The 21,296-nt window shown below is 42.5% G+C and overlaps 1 protein-coding gene across 1 annotated transcript; it reads left to right on the top strand.

Annotated features, from left to right (window-relative positions):
- Positions 1-10,592: 10,592 nt before the first annotated feature.
- LOC124662105 (AT-hook motif nuclear-localized protein 20-like) lies at positions 10,593-19,373 on the top strand. The gene is made up of 2 exons (XM_047199992.1): positions 10,593-10,716; positions 18,526-19,373. Exons 1-2 carry the CDS (start codon positions 10,593-10,595, stop codon positions 19,371-19,373), a joined length of 972 nt encoding a protein of 323 aa, XP_047055948.1.
- Positions 19,374-21,296: the final 1,923 nt, after the last annotated feature.

Raw genomic sequence — 21,296 nt, 5'->3', positions numbered from 1 at the left:
GCCTCCAAGAGCAGAGGTTTGTAGAACAGCGACAAGTTTCCCTTAAGTGGATTACCCAAGGTTTATCGATCTCGGGGAGGAAGAGGTCAAGGATATCCCTCTCATGCAACCCCGCAACCACAAAGCAAGAAGTCTCTTGTGTCCCCAACACACCTAATAGGTGCACTAGTTCGGCGAAGAGATAGTGAAATACGAGGTGGTATGAATAAATGCGAGCAGTAGCAACGACACCGGAAAAGTGCTTTGCCCGGGACGGTAAACAAGCGGTAGTAACGCAGCGAGTAGTAACGCAGTAGAAACAAGTAAACAAGCAGCGATAGCGATATTTAGGAACAAGGCCTAGGGATTAGACTTTCACTAGTGGACACTCTCAACATTGATCACATAACAGAATAGATAAATGCATACTCTACACTCTTGTTGGATGATGAACACATTGCGTAGGATTACACGAACCCTCAATGCCGGAGTTAACAAGCTCCACAATAATGATCATATTTTAGTAACCTTTAGTGTAAGATAGATCAAAAGACTAAACCAAGTACTAACATAGCATGCACTACTGTCACCTTCATGCATATGTAGGAGGAATAGATCACATCAATATTATCATAGCAATAGTTAACTTCGCAATCTACAAGAGATCATGATCATAGCATAAACCAAGTACTAACACGGTGCACACATCTGTCACCTTTGCACACGTGCGGGAGGAATAAGACTACTTTAATAACATTGCTAGAGTAGCACATAGATAAATTGTGATACAAACACATTGCAATCATAAAGAGATATAAATAAGCACCTCACTATGCCATTCAACGGTGAATAAGTATTCTGTGAAATATAGCCTAAGAGACCCACACGGTGCACACACTTGTCACCTTTACACACGTGGGACAAGGAGTCTCCGGAGATCACATAAGTAAAACTCACTTGACTAGCATAATGACATCTAGATTACAAGCATCATCATATGAATCTCAATCATGTAAGGCAGCTCATGAGATTATTGTATTGAAGTACATAGGATAGAGATGAACCACATAGCTACCGGTACAGCCCCGAGCCTCGATGGAGAACTACTCCCTCCTCATGGGAGCAGCAGCGGTGATGAAGATGGCGGTGGAGATGGCAGCGGTGTCGATGGAGAAGCCTTCCGGGGCACTTCCCCGCTCCGGCAGGGTGCCGGAACGGAGACTCCTGTCCCCCGGATCTTGGCTTCGCGATGGCGGCGGCTCCGGAAGGTTTTCCGTATCGTGGTTTTTCGCATCGGGGTTTTCGATCCAGGGGCTTTATATAGGCGAAGAGGCGGCGCAGGAGGGCTGACAGGGGGGCCACACCATAGGGCGGCGCGGCCCCCCTCTGGCCGCGCCAGCCTATGGTTTGGTGGGCCTGTGGCCCCCCTCTGACTTCTCTGGTGTGTTCTGGATGCTTCCGGGGATTCTAAGATCTTTGGCTTTGATTTCGTCCGATTCCGAGAATATTTCGTTACTAGGATTTCGAAACCAAAAACAGCAGAAAACGAGAGCTGGCACTTCGGCATCTTGTTAATAGGTTAGTTCCAGAAAATGCACGAATATGACATAAAGTGTGCATATAACATGTAGATAACATCAATAATGTGGCATGGAACACAAGAAATTATCGATACGTTGGAGACGTATCAGCCGCCAATCCCATCTCGGGGGATTCAGGAGATCGCCTCCGGCACCCTGCCGGAGAGGGGAATCATCTCCCGGAGGTCTCTTCATCGCCATGATCGCCTCCGGATCGATGTGCGAGTAGTCCACCACTGGACTATGGGTCCATAGCGGTAGCTAGATGGTTGTCTTCTCCTCATTGTGCTATCATGTTAGATCTTGTGAGCTGCCTATCATGATCAAGATCATCTATTTGTAATGCTACATGTTGTGTTTGTTGGGATCCGATGAATATTGAATACTATGTCAAGTTGATTATCAATCTATCATTTATGTTATTTATGTTCTTGCATGCTCTCCAGTTGCTAGTAGAGGCTCCGGCCAAGTTGATACTTGTGACTCCAAGAGGGAGTATTTATGCTCGATAGTGGGTTCATGCCTCCATTAAATGCAGGACGATGACGGAAAGTTCTAAGGTTGTGGATGTCTTGTTGCCACTAGGGATAAAACATCGATGCTTTGTCTAAGGATATTTGTGTTGATTACATTACGCACCATACTTAATGCAATTGTCTGTTGTTTACAACTTAATACCGGAGGGGGTTCGGATGATAACCTGAAGGTGGACTTTTTAGGCATAGATGCATGCTCGGATAGCGGTCTATGTACTTTGTCGTAATGCCCTGATTAAATCTCATAGTACTCATCATGATATATGTATGTGCATTGTTATGCCTTCTTTATTTGTCAATTGCCCAACCTGTAATTTGTTCACCCAACATCTGTTTATCTTATGGGGGAGACACCACTAGTGAATTGTGGACCCCGGTCCTATTCTTTACATCCGAAATACAATCTACTGCAATTGTTCTTTACTGTTCTTTGCAAACAAACATCATCATCCACACTATACATCTAATCCTTTGTTTACAGCAAGCCGGTGAGATTGACAACCTCACTGTTACGTTGGGGCAAAGTACTGTGATTGTGTTGTGCAGGTTCCACGTTGGCGCCGGAATCCCTGGTGTTGCGCCGCACTACACTCCGCCACCATCAACCTTCAACGTGCTTGTTGGCTCCTACTGGTTCGATAACCTTGGTTTCTTACTGAGGGAAAACTTGCTGCTGTGCGCATCACACCTTCCTCTTGGGGTTCCCAACGGACGTGTCAACTACGCGCATCATGCCATGAAGAATGGCTTTGTGCCCGTCTCTTTAAAGCCGATTTATAATAATCGGCTCCCAAATATGTGATTTAAATGGATCCCAACGAAGAGTGGTTGCAGAAGCGGCTTGTTCAATATCGGTCCAGTGAGAATGATATGTATGAGTCCATAGAAGAACTAGATGATATGGATAAGTTGGGACAAGGTTTCACATCGGCTGATCCATTGGAAGAAGTGGACATAGGAGATGGTTCAATTCCTAGGCCGACGTTTGTTAACAAAAATTTGGAAGCCGGTCGAGAAAAGTGTATTGATCGAGTCGTTAAAAGAATATGTCGATTGCTTTGCATGGGAATATCATGAGATGCCTGGTTTGAGCAGGGAACTAGTTGAGCATCGGCTGCCTATCAAAGCTAGTTTTAGGCCTTATAAACAACCGGCTCGTAAATTCAATCCCAAGATGTATGACCGGATCAAGGAAGAGATCGGTCGTTTACTTAAAGCTAATTTTATTAAGCCTTGCAGGTATGCGGATTGGATTTCTAATATTGTGCCTGTAGGCAAGAAGGGAACCAACAAATTAAGGTTGTGCATTGATTTCAGAGATTTGAATAGAGCTACACCCAAAGATGAGTATCCCATGCCAATAGCCGGTATGCTTATTAATGATGCCTCTGGTCATAAAGTTATTAGTTTTCTAGATGGCAATGCGGGGTACAACCAAATTTTCATGGCCGAAGAGGATGCATTCAAAATAGCCTTTCGGTGTCCCGGGTTTGTTGGTTTATTTGAGTGGACAGTAATGACTTTTGGTTTGAAGAATGTTGGCGCGACATATCAGAGGGCTATGAATTTAATCTTTCATGATTTGCTTGGGGTCATACTTGAAGTCTATATTGATGATATTGTTGTTAAATCGAATGCTAATGAATCTCATTTAGCCGATTTGCGCTTAGCTTTTGAGAGAATGAGAAAATATGGGCTCAAGATGAATCCTTTGAAATGTGCTTTCGGTGTATCGGCTGGAAAATTCTTGGGTTTCATTATACATCAGCATGGCATAGAGATTGATCCCGGGAAGATACAAGCCATCCAGAAAGTGCAAGCTCCGACATGCAAAAAGGATATGCAGAAATTCCTTGGCAAGGTTAATTATTTGAGGCGTTTCATAGTGAACTTGTCAGGGAAGGTTGATGCATTCAGTCCTATTCTTCGGTTAAAGAACGATGATGATTTTACCTGGGGGGCAAAACAGCAAGAAGCATTTGAGAAGATTAAGCTTTGTTTGTCTACTCCTCCCGTATTAAGGGCGCCTAAACATGGAGAGCTTTTTAGGCTCTATATTGCAGCGGAGGAAGGTGTCATTGGTGCTGTTTTAACTCAAGAGACCGAAGATAAAGTGCATGTTATCACTTATTTAAGCCGGCGTTTACTGGATGCTGAGACAAGGTGAACAAGATTGGAGAAGACCTATTATTGAATATTTGCAGGATCCTAACAAGAGGACGGACAGGGTTGTTCGGCGAATGGCTTTTAAGTATGCGTTGATGGATGATGATCTCTATCGCCGAACAGTTGATGGTATTCTTTTGAAGTGCTTGGGTGAAGATCAAGCAAGAGTTGCTATGGGACAGGTACATGAAGGAATATGTGGTACTCATCAATCGGCACACAAGATGAAGTGGTTATTGCGACGTGCAGGTTTTTATTGGCCGACGATGATCAATGATTGCTTCAGGTATTATAAGGGATGCGAGGCTTGTCAAAAGTTTGGTGACATTCAGTTGGCTCCTGCTGCTATGTTGAATCCTATTATCAAGTCGTGGCCATTTAGAGGTTGGGGATTGGATTTCATTGGTATGATTCATCCTTCTTCTTCAAAAGGGCATCGGTTCGTGCTGGTAGCTACTGATTATTTTACCAAGTGGTCTGAAGCGATACCTCTCAGAAATATGACCCATAAGGAGGTGATCAAATTTATAACTGAGCATATCATACATAGATTCGGTATTCCTCAAACATTGACTACAGATCAAGGTTCATCATTTATGGCAAAAGAAGTTAAAGAGTTTGCCGAATCTTATAAGATAAAGATGCTCAATTCATCTCCATATTATGCACAAGCTAATGGACAAGCTGAATCAAGTAATAAGATTTTGATCAAGCTCATCAAGAAGAAGATTGAAGATTATCCGAGGAGATGGCATGAAGTGTTGTCCGAAGCTTTGTGGGCACATAGGATCTCTAGGCATGGCGCTACAAAGGTAACTCCATATGAACTTGTGTATGGACAGGAAGCCGTTTTACCGGTGGAGGTGAATCTGGCTGCTTTGAGGTTCGCCAAGCAGAATGATTTATCGGCAGTGGATTTTCACAACTTGATGATGGACAACATTGATGAGGTTGCTGATAAACGTTTAATTGCTATGAGAGACATAGAGAAGGATAAATTGCGGGTAGCGAGAGCTTATAACAAAAAAGTTTAAGTTGAAGAGCTTCCAGGTTGGCGATTTAGTCTGGAAAGTAATCCTACCAGTCGGTTCGAAGGACAGGAAATTTGGCAAATGGTCTCCTAGCTGGGAAGGTCCTTTTAAGGTCGTGAGGGTAGTTCCTGGAAACTCATACTTGGTGGAATCTATGGAGGGGAATTTACTACCTCGAGCTCTCAATGGAAGATATCTGAAAACGTTCTACCCGAGTGTGTGGCAAGAAGCATGAACACGCATATGGCCGATATATAATTATTGCCCTTAGAATACATGGCCGATACAGAATTATCGCCCTAAGAATCAATGGCCGATGGAGTGTTGACATCGTCCTTAGACAAAATAAAGTGCAAGTTATTTTTCGGCATATAAGTTTTGCCGAAAAACAGGGGGCATGTGTTGACAGGCATTTTTGCCTTAAAAGTGAAAATTTGAAGATGGCCTCAAAATGAAAAATTATAGATACCAAAGTTGTGCGTCTCGTCGAGACAAATTTTTTTGCTTTTTGAGTCATCGCGATCTGAGCTAGTATACAACTTGTGGAGCTAAAATACAGCAGAAACCTGAATTACCAAGTCTGGGGCGCTCGACCATAGAGGCCTCTATGGTTAGGCGCGAACCGAGCCGGGGCTGAGGAAGAAAATCGAAATTGATCTTTTTTGTTGCGACCTCAATTGAACGATCAAGATGAGCTCAGATGAAAAAGTTGTCAACATGAAAGTTCTTCGTTTTTTCGAGGCGAACAACTTTGCTGTTTACGAGATTTTGATCCGAGATCGTTTGCTGCCTCAAAAATAGTGCAGAAGGTGCAGGAAGGTTTTTTTTTTGGCGAATAGTGCAGGAAGGTTTCTGACCGAACACTTACGGAAATCTCAGGTTTACTTGTTCGAGTTGGACTCTAATTAGGGTTTGTAACGTGAATCCAACCGTCTATCTTGCACGGAAAGTCCAGCCGCTCTTTATATACATGAAGGGTGACGGCCGATTGAACAACAACACACAATCGCAAAACCAATCTACAAACCTTTACTTTTCTCTCTCGTTCTCGTTTTCTGCTCTTCGTTCGTCGGTGTTCTTCGTGTTGGAGAGCTTCGATCTGCGAGGTCCTAGGGGCGGGCGAACCGACCTAGGGCAGCCCATCACCGCCGTGCGCCCAGACGGGGTCTCTCCCGGGCGTGTGGGGTTTCGGGTTCTCAAAAGAGCCCGCCGGATTGTCCTGCGTATCGCGCTTCCGGCGAGCCTCCTCCGACGACGTGTCCTGCGTATCGCGCTCGACGCCGGAGGTACACGGTGATGTGTTCGTGTGCGAACAAGTGGGGGCGGCAACACGGGTGAAGTTCAGAGTCTTACCTTTCAGAGTGAAAACCCAAGGTTTGTCCTTAACTGGTTGTGCCTGGCAATGACCTTATTGAAGGCATTGTTTTGAGAGCAGGGACTATCTTCAGAGTGAAAACCTAAGATCTTTGATCGGGCGACGACGGTGCTGGTGCACTGTTCCCTTCTCGGAGGCGTTGCTTTTTGATAGTCTGAATGGCAGGTGTTGTCTTGGTGGTGGATATATTATTGTTGCTAGGGCTGAGATTTTGTAGCGGGACTTTTATTTCTTAGTTTTTTATCTCTTTTTTTGATGTGTGCATCCATACCGCCATGCCATTAGGGTATTGCGTTGTTGCAGAGGCTGGATGTAATTGGTATCTTTTGATATTAATATATTTTCTTTATCGAAAAAAGGTAACATGCTACACTCTTGGATTCTGGATGAACACAATACATGGGCAAAAAAAAACCTATTCATCTGGAGGAGTATACCCTTATCCCTTAAGGACACAAAAGATAACATGGATATAGAGGTAGAATATATTCCTAGGTTTCATAACCATCTGAGAACTGCTAGTAACTTTTCATACACAATTCCTCATACAAACATAAGAAATATGGAAGTGCGACTATTTTGTGTATATTTAAGGATATATAAGTCCATTTCATTAAAATTGGGTGGAGGACTTGAAATATATTACATTACACTATGAACGTAAAAAACAAATACCACCAGTTATAGCATCAGTGTCATCCACCTGCATGACACTTTTTTTTCCAGAGAAACAAAGATCGACACAAAGAAAATCAATGGAATTTGGATATAATAAATAAATAAATATAGACTGAAGTTTGAGGATCTACGTATACATATCCCAAAATGAACACTCAAGATGGTGAGGTTTTTATAGGCATGTTTTTGGGATCCGGTGCCTCGAATCCAGTGGCACATTGGTATCATGTACTAATGGTCTACTACTCATTTGGTTTTACGTGGGTATGCCTTCTTAGAGAGGGGTGCAAGTATTCCAGAGTATCATGACATGTGAAGAGAAGTTCTGACTGCATCACACTACATAATAAGCTATAAATTATAGTAGATACACAAATTGTCGAATAACATGAGTTACGGACTTGTAGTTAGACACGCGAGTAGTTGGACAACTTAGCTAATGGATACACATATACTCTGACATCTTGACAAACCACTCAGAAAACATAAATGTACATACTACTAGGAAGGATATTATACATAGTCCATAACATGCACGACAACGATAACCATCAAACATGTCCTCGGTGTTGTTCATAACGAGTACACACTGTAAATAATGACAAACACCAAAACAAATATCTTAATAACAAAACCTTGGCACATGTTAGTGTCAAGCCAAGGGATTCCCTAATTTGGAAAGGGCTCATGAGAGCCAAGGAGAACTTCTTTAGTAGAGGGTCATTCAAAGTTGCTAATGGTGGGATTACTAGATTTTAGGAGGATGTTTGGTTGAGAGAAATCTTCTCTTGTTAGTCAATATTCTTCTCGTTAATAATATAGTGCAACAGAAAAATGTTTATTTTCATGCCTTTCTATCCCAAGCACCTCTAACACCTGTTTCAGGAGGACGATATCGGGAACAAAATGGATTGTATGGTGGTAAACAAAATTTATAAACCGGATAGTTTCGTTTGCAAACTAACAACATAAGGCATATTTTGGTCAAATCAATGTACGAAGATTTAATGAATGAGCATGGCCCTCCCACGAGATAAGTATGGAAATTGAAACTTCCATTAAAGATAACTATCATGTGCTTCCTCAATGGATAGGTTGTACTCACAAAGAACAATTTGCAGAAGAGAAAATGGAGTGGGTGTAATAAGTGTTATTTTTGTGACTCGAAAACTAGCAGATGGGACCCACCTATCAGTGCTATTTTGCTAATGTGGATTGGAACCCACTTGTGTGCTCACATTAAGAAAATGAACATATACCTACAGAAAAGGGGGAAAAGGGAAATCTGAATAAAAAGGAAAAAGATGATGTCCCCCACCTGACGCCTCCCCATACTCAACCCCCACCGTCGCCGTGCTCCGGCGAGGCAGGCCGCCGACGCACGCAGACGAGGCAGATCGCGAGCGCGTCGATGACCAGCTGCTCAGCCGGAGCGGGCTCGCAGACAATCGGCTCTGGTGACCCCATCGCAGGCCGCGCTCCCCTCCCCTCTTTTCCCGGTCGCCCTTCCCTCCCCTTTCTTCTCGGTCGGCAGTCCCTCGATGTCCTCTCTCTCTTTCCTGCTTCTCTCTGCAGCATGAAGCCTTGGATGCCACATGTGAGATGGGGAGCTTTGTAGCATGACGGAGGAGCTCGGGGGAGGGACAGAGGATCCCGACGATGGTGCCCACGGCTATGCCCGTCCTTCGGTACCGAATGAGCGGTTCCTATGCCCACCCTTCGGCATCGAAGGAGCGATTCTCTGCCCTATGCCATCGTCCTTGTCATCGAGCTTCTTGCGGGTGCGACGGTTCTGTCCCTACCCGAGGGAGGCGGCGGAGGGAATAGGGGGAGCGGTGAGCGCGGCTATGGCGATGGCGGGGGTGCTGCGCCGTCGGGTGCCAGCTCCTCTCGCCGCGGAACTGATGGACATCTTGGAGAACTGAGCGGCTGCGCTGCGGTCCAGGTGCGGGGAAGGTGGCCTTCTGGCGCACATGCGGTGGCCTGGACGCGTGGGCGGCCTCCTGGCGCATCGACGACGTAGCTCAGGTGGGATTAGGCGCGGAAGGAGAAGACCCCTCTGTTTCTTTTTTAATGAGAATTTTTATTTGTTAATATGGGTTGGTTTATCAATATTACCACATCAGTCTTGCATGTGGGCCTCCCATGCCAAATGAATATTTTTGCGAAAGATTTAATAAAATGTGGTAGTATTTTACTTGCAAAACATAAAATAGTTATAAAATCAATATTTAGCCTGAAATACGGTGTTTTTTTAATGCTCACAACTCGTCGTGTTTGTCCATACATCTGGGGAAACGTGGTCGCCTACCCCTAGCACGTGTAGCGACACGAATTGGTAAGCTATTCTTCTACCAAGTTGCGCCGCTTTTAGCATGATCCAGTACGCGTGTCGAGTTAAGCAGAAAAGTTTAGCCTAAACCAACTAGGATCTTGTATAAACAAATAATGCATATGACGATGACGCGCGACCAGCCTACTAGCTGGTGGTAATGTACTTATCAACTTGTACTTATAGGACCACCATTAGTTTAGTTAGCCAACGGAATTTCATCACTACTGCTAGTACTGATCAGTACGACAAGTGTAGTAATAAGCTTTTTTTACTTTCCTTTTAAAAGGGGGGAACGAAGCACGGCACCTCCATCAAAACATTGCATATGGATTTTATTTAGCAAAGATCTCTTAAAGGCATATATACGCTATAAAAAAAAACCCGAAACCACCACTTAATACCTATAAACCTGACAATGAGTGAAGAAACATGTCACTAAGGTCTTATGCCCTAAAAACAGAAACCAACACCCATCAGCTAATCACGTACCGAGGGTATCACTGAGTCACTCTATGGTGAAACAAGAGTACACAACCGGTGTAGTATGTTATATTGTGATCCAAATTCATACTAAAGGGAGGCTAAGGGTCCGTTTGGTTGATGGACCTACATGCATAGGATGGGATGGATCAGATTTTAAGGATGGGATGATCCACATTAGGGTGATCCCACTTCCTGTTTGGTTCAAAGCATTTGAGGGGAGGGGATGGGATGACATGTGATTAGCTAATAATATTCAATGGCAATTTATTAGCAGTGATTAATTTAAATTAGGCTAAGCAAATTCCGTAGCAACTCGGCGACCGCGAGGAGGCCTCGCCGGCATCCCGCTTGCTGCGGGGGCGACGACCGCGAGGAAGATGGTGTACCGCTCGACCCAGAGGAGGACCGACCTCGCCGACTTCCCGCTCGATGGGGGCGTCTACCGCGAGGAAGACATGCCTCGCCGTCGTTCCGCTCGACGGGGGCGTTGACTGCGAGGAGGACCGGCCTCGCCGGCTGGAGGTGGAGGAGCCGCTGGCCGTCCACGACTGGCGTGCGGCGACTTGAGATCTGCTGCAGCCAAGGAAGGTTGTGTGGGCGGGGTAATGGCGAGGCGACATCGACGCCATGGACGGCGGGAGCTCAAGGCGTGCGCGCGGGTGAAGATGCGCCAGGCGTGGATGCGCCTGCAACAGGGAAGGTGACTCGGCGGCGGTTTCTTTGTGGCTACGCGCGGCGAACACGACTTCATTAGCGAGAGATTAGAAGCAGTCCACCAGATTAGCGAAACGTGGATTGGGAGGTCCGGCCGATTTTCCCGGATCAGTTGATCCACGTTTTCCACAGAATATTCTCCTGCGGTGGATGGTTCCATCCACTCGAGTTACAACCAAACGCTACCAAAGTATGGATGATCCCATCCCATCCCTTCTTTTATCATGAACCAAACGCACGCTAACTTCTGACGAGTGGAGCGAGGATCGAGGATCGATGCCACCGCCTATATATACCTCTTGCAAGCCGCCGGCTAGGGTTTATCAGATTATAAGATAACCCACGGCGTTTGTAAACACTTCCCGATATAGTGAAGTATTTTTTGGCTTGCGCCCATGGTTTTTTTCCTCTGTGTTGGAGGGGTTTTCCACGTTAAATCTTGTGTCTTCGCTGCGATTTCCTTTCGTTTTTCGTCATTTTCTTATCGCTTTTACAACATAGTAGACCCTCCGCAAGCACTTCATGGTCTCGCTTCAGAACTTCATGAAATTCCTTTTCGACCGCGTTCGCAGTTCCTTTCCGGAAGGGGGAGTGACAAGCCACAATTCATAACACTCTGCATAGTTGTGTTAATTTTCCCATGAGAGAGCTTATCTTTGTTGCCAACCGGACGAATTTTTCCCATTTACACTTCCTTGGTGTGAGGCCTAGTATAAGGTCCAAGCCAATCTTTGTCTTTTTTCGTGACCCCGCATACCTACCCGTTATTATAGCCATCCCGAGTTTAGGTTCCGACTTCATCTTGGTCACTTACCCCTCGGCACATGACCCTCAGACTCACCCTACAACCCATCGTAGATACACAGTACCATCGTAATAATAAGGGGCTCCCACCCTACCAGAACTTTGCTAGCCTTCAGTAAAGTCTATCTGTTGATATGCAAGAGGAAAAAGGTACAACTGACTATTCTGTCCCACTCTAGATCTTTCGACTAACACGAGTTTTACGGCGCAAGAATCACTAGATGACGTTTGTTGTTAAGTCCTATGTGTATATAACCCAGTTGAGATGGAACCTCCACCAAATTCATACCATGGTTCCATTGCCCACCACATAATCATATACATAATCGGAAAGTAATTATTTAATGCACGAGTGATACGGATAATATTTTGCAAGTAATTTGATAAACATAATCAAATGTCATGAGAAAGTGATGAACTTGCCTGGTAGACTGCAAGATTATGCAGACAACATCTTCAAGACGTGATAACTCCTAATTCTGAAATAGCATCACTGTCCGGTAAGGACAATGTATAAAGAACTGACAAAGATGCTATAATGCATAGATATGAGATGCAATCGTTCTAAACATAACCTAATTCTGATGGTTTAAAATTGGTGAGTTGTCATGATATTTTGGAGTGTCTTGCACTTTTCGAGTGGTTTCACAAACAAGTTTCTTATTAGGGTTTTCGTTAGCTTAGTATTGCTTACGAGATGTATATCAAAGCATAAAAGTATAGAAACATATAATTGATAATGTTGGACATGATATTATCATGTGAATAATACTTGTTAGCTTTAGGTCCTATAAGACATGTATTGATTACTTGTTATTTACTTCAAAAGAATAACTTTTAAAGAACATGTTTCTTATTAAACAATAAGTATTTAAAATGGGCTATTGGTTTCTAGGGTCGTTTTAGTTGCTTCCCTAGGTAAGTATTAGATGGTCTTAAATGAGATAAGTTCATTTACATCCAAAACTTACATGGGTTTAGGTGAGCAAGAGCATACAGAGTGAAGTACTACACATAATTTCTATTATAGTTCATTATAGTGGTGTTGCACAAATGAATGATGATTAATGGTGATGACATGAAAGTAACAATTTAGGTTTTACTTTCATTTCATGCTACTTGATCACACATGCATGGTTTATTCAAAACGAAGACGTTAAATGACCCCTTCGTTTGTATTTGGGACTTTTACAATTTTAATAGAACATGAGCATAGATTTACTTGGGAAATACCTATAAGTTGTTGTTAATACAATTTGGTTACTTTTTATATGCTCCTAGGGTTTAACTAAATTAGGACTTCATATAAAATTAAGGTTTTATTCATAACAAAATTAGGATTTCTTATTTGTGATACAATTTTAAAAGTAATAACTTGTTTATTCAAATTTAATTTAAGCAATAACTTTTAAATACAATTTATTAATGGGTCTAGCATTTTTTTGAAAATGATAATAATTAAGATAAATATTATTTAGAGTTTAAACACATATAATAATTATTTTAATGAGATTATGATAAAATAAAAAATAATTTGGGTGTTTTCTTAATTTTCTAAATGATTATTACCTATTTCGAAAATATTAGTAATATTTAATGTTTCTAGTATTTAGAATATAAGGAAAGGATTATTTAATAATTACTAAATAACTAAATTTTCATTTTTATTAAAAATTTGATATTATATTTGTAATGGATAGATCTTATTTTTGTGATTATTTCAATATCTTATTTGTATTTTCTGATTTTTATTTATTTAGTTATGAAATTTCTAAGTTTCTAAATTTTCTGGAATTAAATCCTAAACATAAAATGATTTTTTGGATTTTGAATTAAACAGGAAATGCTATTAGTACATGGTTAAACCTAACTACAGACGCTAACTGGTGCGACCTTGGCCACGTCAACTACCACATAGGCGGTTGACCAGGTCAAAATCGAAGATGTGGTGATGGACACGGTGGCCAGCGGGAAGTCAACGACAGCGCCGTCATTCCTAGGCTCGGGAGGACGGCCAGATGGTTCCATTCGAGCCAGTGGCTCCCAGTGGACCTAAAAGTGGTGGCGCCGCTTCCTAATTGTCATCGGAGTGTTGTCGACGGTGAGGCAGAGCACCGGTGCACGGAGATGAACGACGCGACATCGATACTGGGCACGAGAGAATGAACAAGGGCACTGGGAGATGCAGCAGCTCACCAGGAGTGTGTAGAGCTTGACGAAGATGTCAGAGGAGCTCGGACGGTGATGGAATCATCAATGGCGCATGGCAGACAAAGTCGGAGAAAAAGCTTGATTCTCCAGAACGGGGCTTCCCGGCTTGCGCGCGTCGATGGGCAGGAGGCTAGAGACAAGGCGGAGCTCGTGGAAGTCTCGACGGATCTCCCAGTGGGCGAAAATGGTGGGACGAGGCAGAGACCAATGAACTAGGGTTTCGTAAATTAGCACAAAAAAAGATGAGGAACATGAAAATGGAGGGCTAGGATTTTTGGCCACGGCACGGCGATACTTACAACCATTGAGTCGGTAGAAAGGATCTTGGCCCGAGCGAGCGACGAGGCTCTGCCACCAAGCTTCTTGTGTGATCTAGAGGTGGAAGACGATCCCCTACATCGGGTTTATTTCAGGCGAAAGGTTATGATGGGCTGGGCTAGTGCTAGTGGGCTGCTACGGCCTAGTTCGGCTGGCTTTCCCTCTCTTTTCTCTTTTCCCTTTCTTTTTTTCTATTTCTTCTTTTTGGAATTATGTTTACAAATTTGAACCAAGGTGAAAGATTTGGTATATTTAGTAGTTCTACTAATTCTTCATGGTTGATCTACTAATATTGTTGTTGAATATTTATTAGCTTACTTATCCCTAGGGATGTAAAGAAGAAAATAACACTTAGCGCTATTATTTGATATTTTTCTCTAATAAGTTCCCAAGCATGCTTGGATAAGAATTTGTAGTAAATCATATTATTGAGTTCAATACTTTGTAATAAGGTTTTTGAATTCTTTTTTTAGAATAGGTGTAGAAGATAATTCCTATTTAAAGGAATGTAGTATGAAGAAGGTATTCCTTTCTATTATTATCAAAAAAATCAAGATATAGTGATGTTGGTCACTTGTTTCTTAGGTTTGAATTTTACTTCTTGTGTTGGTCAACTAATCAAAGTACTTGTATTGAAAGGTAGAGTTTAATATTATGGTTCATCACTAATCACCTAACATGTACACCAAAATTTAAGGTACGGTCTTTAGGTTTTACTTGTGATCACCCAAGTGATACACCAATGAGGATTAAAATATGGTTCTAGGGTATTAGTTAAGTTTAGTAGGGTTTCTCTTCCTCCTAATAAGGTGATGGTTGCTTCAAAATATTACAAGGTTGGCATAGGTGCTTGGCTAGGCAAGGTTTTGGTGTAATGCATTTAATTCATTGCTAAATGTGTTGGATTAGGGTTGTTTATTAGCGATCTCCCTATGATTTCTTGTGATGGATGATATCTTTTTATCACACTAGGGTTTAACTTGTACTTCCATATTTCCAAAGTATGATCATGCATTAGACATGATCAATTGATTCCTCACTAGCTTCTTGCGTCTAGTTCTTAGATATTTATGATCATTACCCAATTCTAATGATCATGGTATTGGCTTCCTAAGGTATCACTAGTATAGTACTCCCTCCGTTCCTTTCTACAGTGCCTATAAATTTTTGGCATTTGTTTCAGAATATAAGGTTGTATCTTAGATTTTTTTCAATTACCCCTCCCCGTTCAGCTCCCAAATCGTTCAGCTCCCAAATTTATTATGGTAAGTTAGGAGGATATGGATTTCCAAATTTTACGTTGATCTCAAATCGTTTAGCTAGGAGTCTTATGTACAAAATACTCTTGCGCTAATTTTCGTGCCAAAAAACTATAGGCACTATAGAATGAAACAGAGGGAGTATAGCTCTATCCTCCCACATGAAGTGATTGCTTAAACAACTAGAGCATAGCACTTCTCTTGTACTCTCTTGGATAGACATGGCTAAGGTTCATATCAACAACCTCTATTTCTAGGAAATTTACCTTGCTATCTTCGGCAGCTTGTTTTTCAGGAAATGTGATAAACCTACATAGTGTGGTATGCCTCCACCTCCTAGTTGCTTCATCTTGGTCCTATGTAATGTATGTAGTGGTTCAATTCTTTGGTTTACTTTTACCATGGTACTAGATGATCAAATTGATGATATGTGAGCTTCCTTTTATAGGCTTGAGCATGCTCTAGTATCATGACACATAGGTAGGTTACTCTTGTTTTGGCTTGATGAGTAAGGTGTTTGGTTGTCATTCTCTCATCCATAGCAATTTTTTAAGTATGAGGTGGTATAGCTTATGATGCAAGCCATGTAGATATTTTTATCTTATGTGACATGAGCATTATCCTCTCATAGGAATTGTTTTTGATAACCAAGTGGCATTTGTAACTAAATGTCTTGTGGATGGTTTTATACTTGTGAATGATAACCCATAGAATATATGGTTGTCTTTATATTATAATTGTGATAAAAATGTCAAAAAACAAAGGTTATACCTAAACTTTAGATGGTTATGTTTGATTTCATCATGGCATGATCATATGAGTTTGAAAACACTTATAGTTTCTTTTATCCAAATAGTTTGAACAAAAAATCGTAATGTAAACGAATTTAGTTTCGTGATATTCCCTGTTGACAAAGGGTTAACTTCATCAATACCCATGATGATAGACTTGGTTTTCAGGAAGGAGGACACTGGCGAATCAACAAACCGGTCAGCCAAACTTAGGCAGCCGACGAGTATTACTATCAAGGGCGAATCGCCGAGATTATATATGTGGAACCAGAGTTACATGGGTGTTTTCTCTGATTGAATCCGTCCCTCCTCGGTGGCCCCTCCCAGCCCTTATATAGCGGGCTAGGTCTTAGAGTCCACCTCGAGGTCGAGTTACAGTACATGTCGGTTCACCCGATATGGGCTTAGCTTTCCTAATGAGATATCTTCGGATTCATCTAGAATTCTTCGTGGGCTTTCCTCTATTCCCTTTTGGGCTTTGTAACATGGATAGCAATGCTTAGGACCCGATATGGCATACCCATGTCACATGTATTTAATAAGTTATGATTTAATAGTTTGAACTAAAATTCGTAATGTTAACGAATTTGATTCTTAAATAATGTGTTGTTGTAATAACTTTAATTCCATTTTATCTAACCTATAGATTAAATCACCTCTAGCCAAAATAAGGTTTTAGCAAAGTAACATTGAAGTTTACAGCGCTTGATTTGATGATCTACTTCAATTCCATCAACTCAAGTGAAACTTCGATCGGTGCGATAAGCTTATTTAAAAACGTGGAAATTCCAAATTTTCAATGCATGGATGTATTGCATACATTTGTTTCCTTTCTTTTGTAACTTCAAAACCTGGGATGTTACGCAATGTCACTCTGTATAACACATTTTTTAAAAATGAATAAACAGAACAATGAATCAGTATGTGTAGATGTCAGGGTTTAATATTATTTTTTAGGAAAAATGTGGGTTGTGGTCAATGTTTTAAATAGCCGGCTATAGGCTATACCAGCAGCCTTCCAAAACAACTATAGCCCGGCTATAGTCTGGCTATAGCCGGCTATTTAAAATAGAGGTTGTGGTACTCTAACATTGCAATTAATCGACTCTAGTGGCTAGTGCAATGGCAACATTTGTAACAAACATTAAGTAAATAAATAAATGGTTGGTGACATCGATTGATCCAGAGTTAAGGTGTTTAGTCTCACTTATAAAATATACATTTATGCACATATATGGATGATTATAATACACAAAAATCCATACAATTAGTCTACGCTATTCAAAAAACATTGCGTTGAAAAGTATGCATGCATTACATTCAACAAAAGCAAGTTGGTTTAGTACTCGGCTGCTTACATTCCAATCCCATTTGGTTGTAGGAATAGGATTACTTATTACAAATTTAGAGTCATCTAGATATAAAAAATACATTGAACAAAAAAATATGGTACCAGTGGTCCATCCAAGCATGCAAGTTAAGAAATGGTTAGGTTAGTATTTTTTTGTATCCGGTAGTTCTACTCCCCACCACGTTACCCTCCGTAAAATATTGGTAAACCAAAGAGGTGGGCTCAGCCTTAATTTTCTCTTACAAAAGTATGTCATGTACACACATACACATCTAGTGAGCTTGGTATAGAAGCAGGTGTAGAACAAGTACAACTAGAATGTACCCATCAACACCTCATGCACCCTCTCCATGACAAAGCTAGCAACAATCAACAAGTCTTTCTCCTCTAGCTAGCTAGCTCCATCCTGCATCCCAATAAATAACACTGAGAGGGTTGTAGCGTCACAAGCTTACACCAGGAAAAAGAAGGAGCAAGAAACATCAAAAATAGATGGGGGAGAAGAGGAGCTAGCTAATCGATCTTCGGTTCCTGGATCGACATAGCTAGCTGCAATTTCTCCACGATTCCGCATACGGTACTAATTCTCCTTCAGTTCGATCCTTGCTAGCTAGAGAAGATCAAAGTTATCGATCTCCCTTTAATTGCATCTAGATCTTGAATTCTTCATCAAATCAGAGGTATAGGCAGAGCTGATCCCCATATATGCATCTGGTGTAAGCATATTATAGATTGTTCACATGAAGATTTTTTCGATCTTTGTTTGATGAATACCCAGATTAATTACGAGACCATATGCATGGTGTAGGGCTGGCAAGAAGAGCTAACTTCTAGCTGCAAATTACAAAGCTGCGTACAAGGAACAGGGCTAAGAAAGAAGGAAGAAGCACTAGCTAGTTAGGTTGGATTAGAAGGAATCGAACCGAAGCTGGCGAACAAGTGGTGGGACGAAGGGCGGCTGGGCCTCCCGCTCACCACGGAGGCGCCGCCGTCAGTCCTCTCCAGCAACCAGCAGCTGGACGCCATGGCGGCCAAGGCAGACGGGGAGAACAGCGGCGGGGGCAGCGGCCAGGACGACGACCGCTGTGAGCCCAAGGAGGGCGCGGTGGTGGTGCCAGCGAATCGGCGCCCGCGCGGCCGGCCCCCGGGGTCCAAGAACAAGCCGAAGCCGCCCATCTTCGTCACGCGGGACAGCCCCAACGCGCTGCGCAGCCACGTCATGGAGGTGGCCGGCGGCGCCGACATCGCCGAGTCCATCGCCCACTTCTCCCGCCGCAGGCAGCGCGGCGTCTGCGTGCTCAGCGGCGCCGGAACCGTCGCCGACGTCGCGCTCCGCCAGCCGGCAGCGCCGGGCGCCGTCGTCGCCCTCCGCGGTCGCTTCGAGATACTCTCCCTCACAGGCACCTTCCTCCCCGGGCCTTCACCGCCGGGCTCCACGGGGCTCACCGTATACCTCGCCGGCGGGCAGGGGCAGGTGGTCGGGGGCAGCGTCGTGGGCGCGCTCACCGCGGCGGGGCCGGTCATGGTGATCGCGTCCACCTTCGCCAATGCCACGTACGAGCGCCTGCCGCTGGACGAGGCCGAGGAGGATCACCACCAGGACGCCGCCGGAAGGGGCGGTGTTCACGCTCCGATGATGAGCGACCCCTCGGCGGCGATGCCAATCTATGGCGTGCCAGCGAACATTGGAGGCGGGCCGCTTGGGCATGCGGCTACGGACGGGATGCCATGGCCGCAGGGGCATGCACGACCGCCATACTAGCATCGATCATGGATTGAGGCGCGCCATCCAGCTCCTCGATCCTCATGGATCTATTATACCATCAATCTAGCTATGCTCTAGCTCCTGCCATTACCAATAAGTAAATTAAGGACATGCATGCATATATATATATATATACTCCATGTAGCAGCTGACTAATTATTACTAGTATGATATTTACTTATTTTGCTCTGAAGAAATAGTAATTAAGATCGAGTTTTTAACAGTGCAACTATACATTGATCGCCTGATTGATCATGCACTCTCTAAATTTATGGGTTTTTTAAATCTCTGATTGCATGCATCCTCCGTCATTCCCAAAGTTTGATCGGCCTAATTTTCGGCCCTAGTAAGGACGACTAATTCAGTTGTGTCTTTCATGATACTCCTTGATATGAACAAAAAGAGAGAATGGAGTAGTAATTGTGCTAAGGAGCATTTGGATATATAACATGCTGTTCAAATTTTGCTACATCCAGTGCCGCTAGATTTTTTTGTCCCTGCAATAGAATCATGATATGAGATGGAGTAAATAATTGACGCAAGGCCAATTTCCCTATAATGGTGATCTCAGGAAATTTTTTCACGTTTTAAGTACTCCCTTCATTCTAAAATAAATGTCTCAAGTTTTTCTAGATACGGATATATCCATAACTAAAATGGGTTTAGATATTTGTTCAGTTTTGTTACCTTATTTCTTTTGCGACATCGGCATCACTGCCGGTCTTCCAAAAAAAAATGTAAATAAGGACACGCACAACATGACCATTATGTACTGTGGACTGTGGTGCAGGCAAGTAAACTTAATCGGCCGCTGACATTGTTACCTGCATAGCATACTGTTTCTTTATCAAAGTAAAGCATTAAGATATGAAATCTTCAAAATAGATACCACATGTTTAACTACCGTATGTTAATTGAGTGGTGCCATGCTCGCATGCGGTGGCCATGTGTGTGCCATCAAGCAGTCGAATTTACGGACCTCCTTGATATGGCTACTTGTTTTCTGCAAGTAGATCCTGAAAACACGGGTGAATATGTTGTTTGATTGCAATAAGAATAAACGACAGTAGCCTTGCTACCGCATATTATTATAGAAATTTCAGGTTTAAGAGTATATTCAAATTAGATACCACACATTTAACTACCGTATGCTAAGCGAGTGGTGCCATGTTCGCATGCCGCGGCCATGTGTGTGTCATCATACAGTCCAATTTATGGACCTCCTTGATATGGCTACTTGTTTTCTGTAGGGATATGCTGAAAACACGGATGAATATGTGGTAGAAGTTGTTTGGTTGCAATAAGAAGAAAAACGACAATAGCCTTGCTACTGCATATTATCATAGAAATTTCAGGTTTAAGAGTATGTATAGATGTACAAGAGATTTGTACTAAAAAAGAAAGACCTTAAGCTCATTTAAATGATAAAGGAAACTATCAACCTATGTTGAAAATAGAGTAGGTCTTCCTGCTCTATACTTGTTGCAATAAGAAAAATGTATATGATGTTTCTTATAGGTCAGCTGGCATGAGTTGACAGAGAAAAATTCAAAAAAGATAGACTTTGTGACAATTTCTTTTCCAAATTAAGCGTAATAGAGTGATCTCAAAGAAAGAAAAAAAATACGTGAAGCGTGATCTAATTTTACCAAGAACTCTTAAGTACTACACTACTACAGTAAATTTTAGTTTATAGGCTTAGCGGTATCCATGAAATACAATTCAAGATACTGTTAGTAGGAGTATCCCATATGCATGGCGTGGTCCAATATTCGAGTTCTGGCACACGCACGCATTGGACAGATCGATATGAAAAGTTAAGTAGCTAGTTGCCCAAGAATCAAAAGCAAGTTAATATTCCTAATTGGTCTTGATATTGTTCAATGAAATGGCACCCTAGCTACCAGCTCGGGGACCATA

Source organism: Lolium rigidum, chromosome 6, assembly GCF_022539505.1.
Source record: "Lolium rigidum isolate FL_2022 chromosome 6, APGP_CSIRO_Lrig_0.1, whole genome shotgun sequence".
Classification (NCBI taxonomy): Eukaryota; Viridiplantae; Streptophyta; class Magnoliopsida; order Poales; family Poaceae; genus Lolium; species Lolium rigidum.
This window is presented reverse-complemented; position numbering and strand designations above follow the sequence as displayed.

Excerpts from the sequence above, each read along its gene's own strand:
- LOC124662105 (XM_047199992.1), top strand. The coding sequence starts at position 10,593 with ATGGGGGCGTCTACCGCGAGGAAGACATGCCTCGCCGTCGTTCCGCTC. Across the intron at positions 10,717-18,525 it reads GCTGGCCGTCCACGACTGGC|GAATCGAACCGAAGCTGGCG; the intron begins GTGCGGCGACTT and ends TTGGATTAGAAG.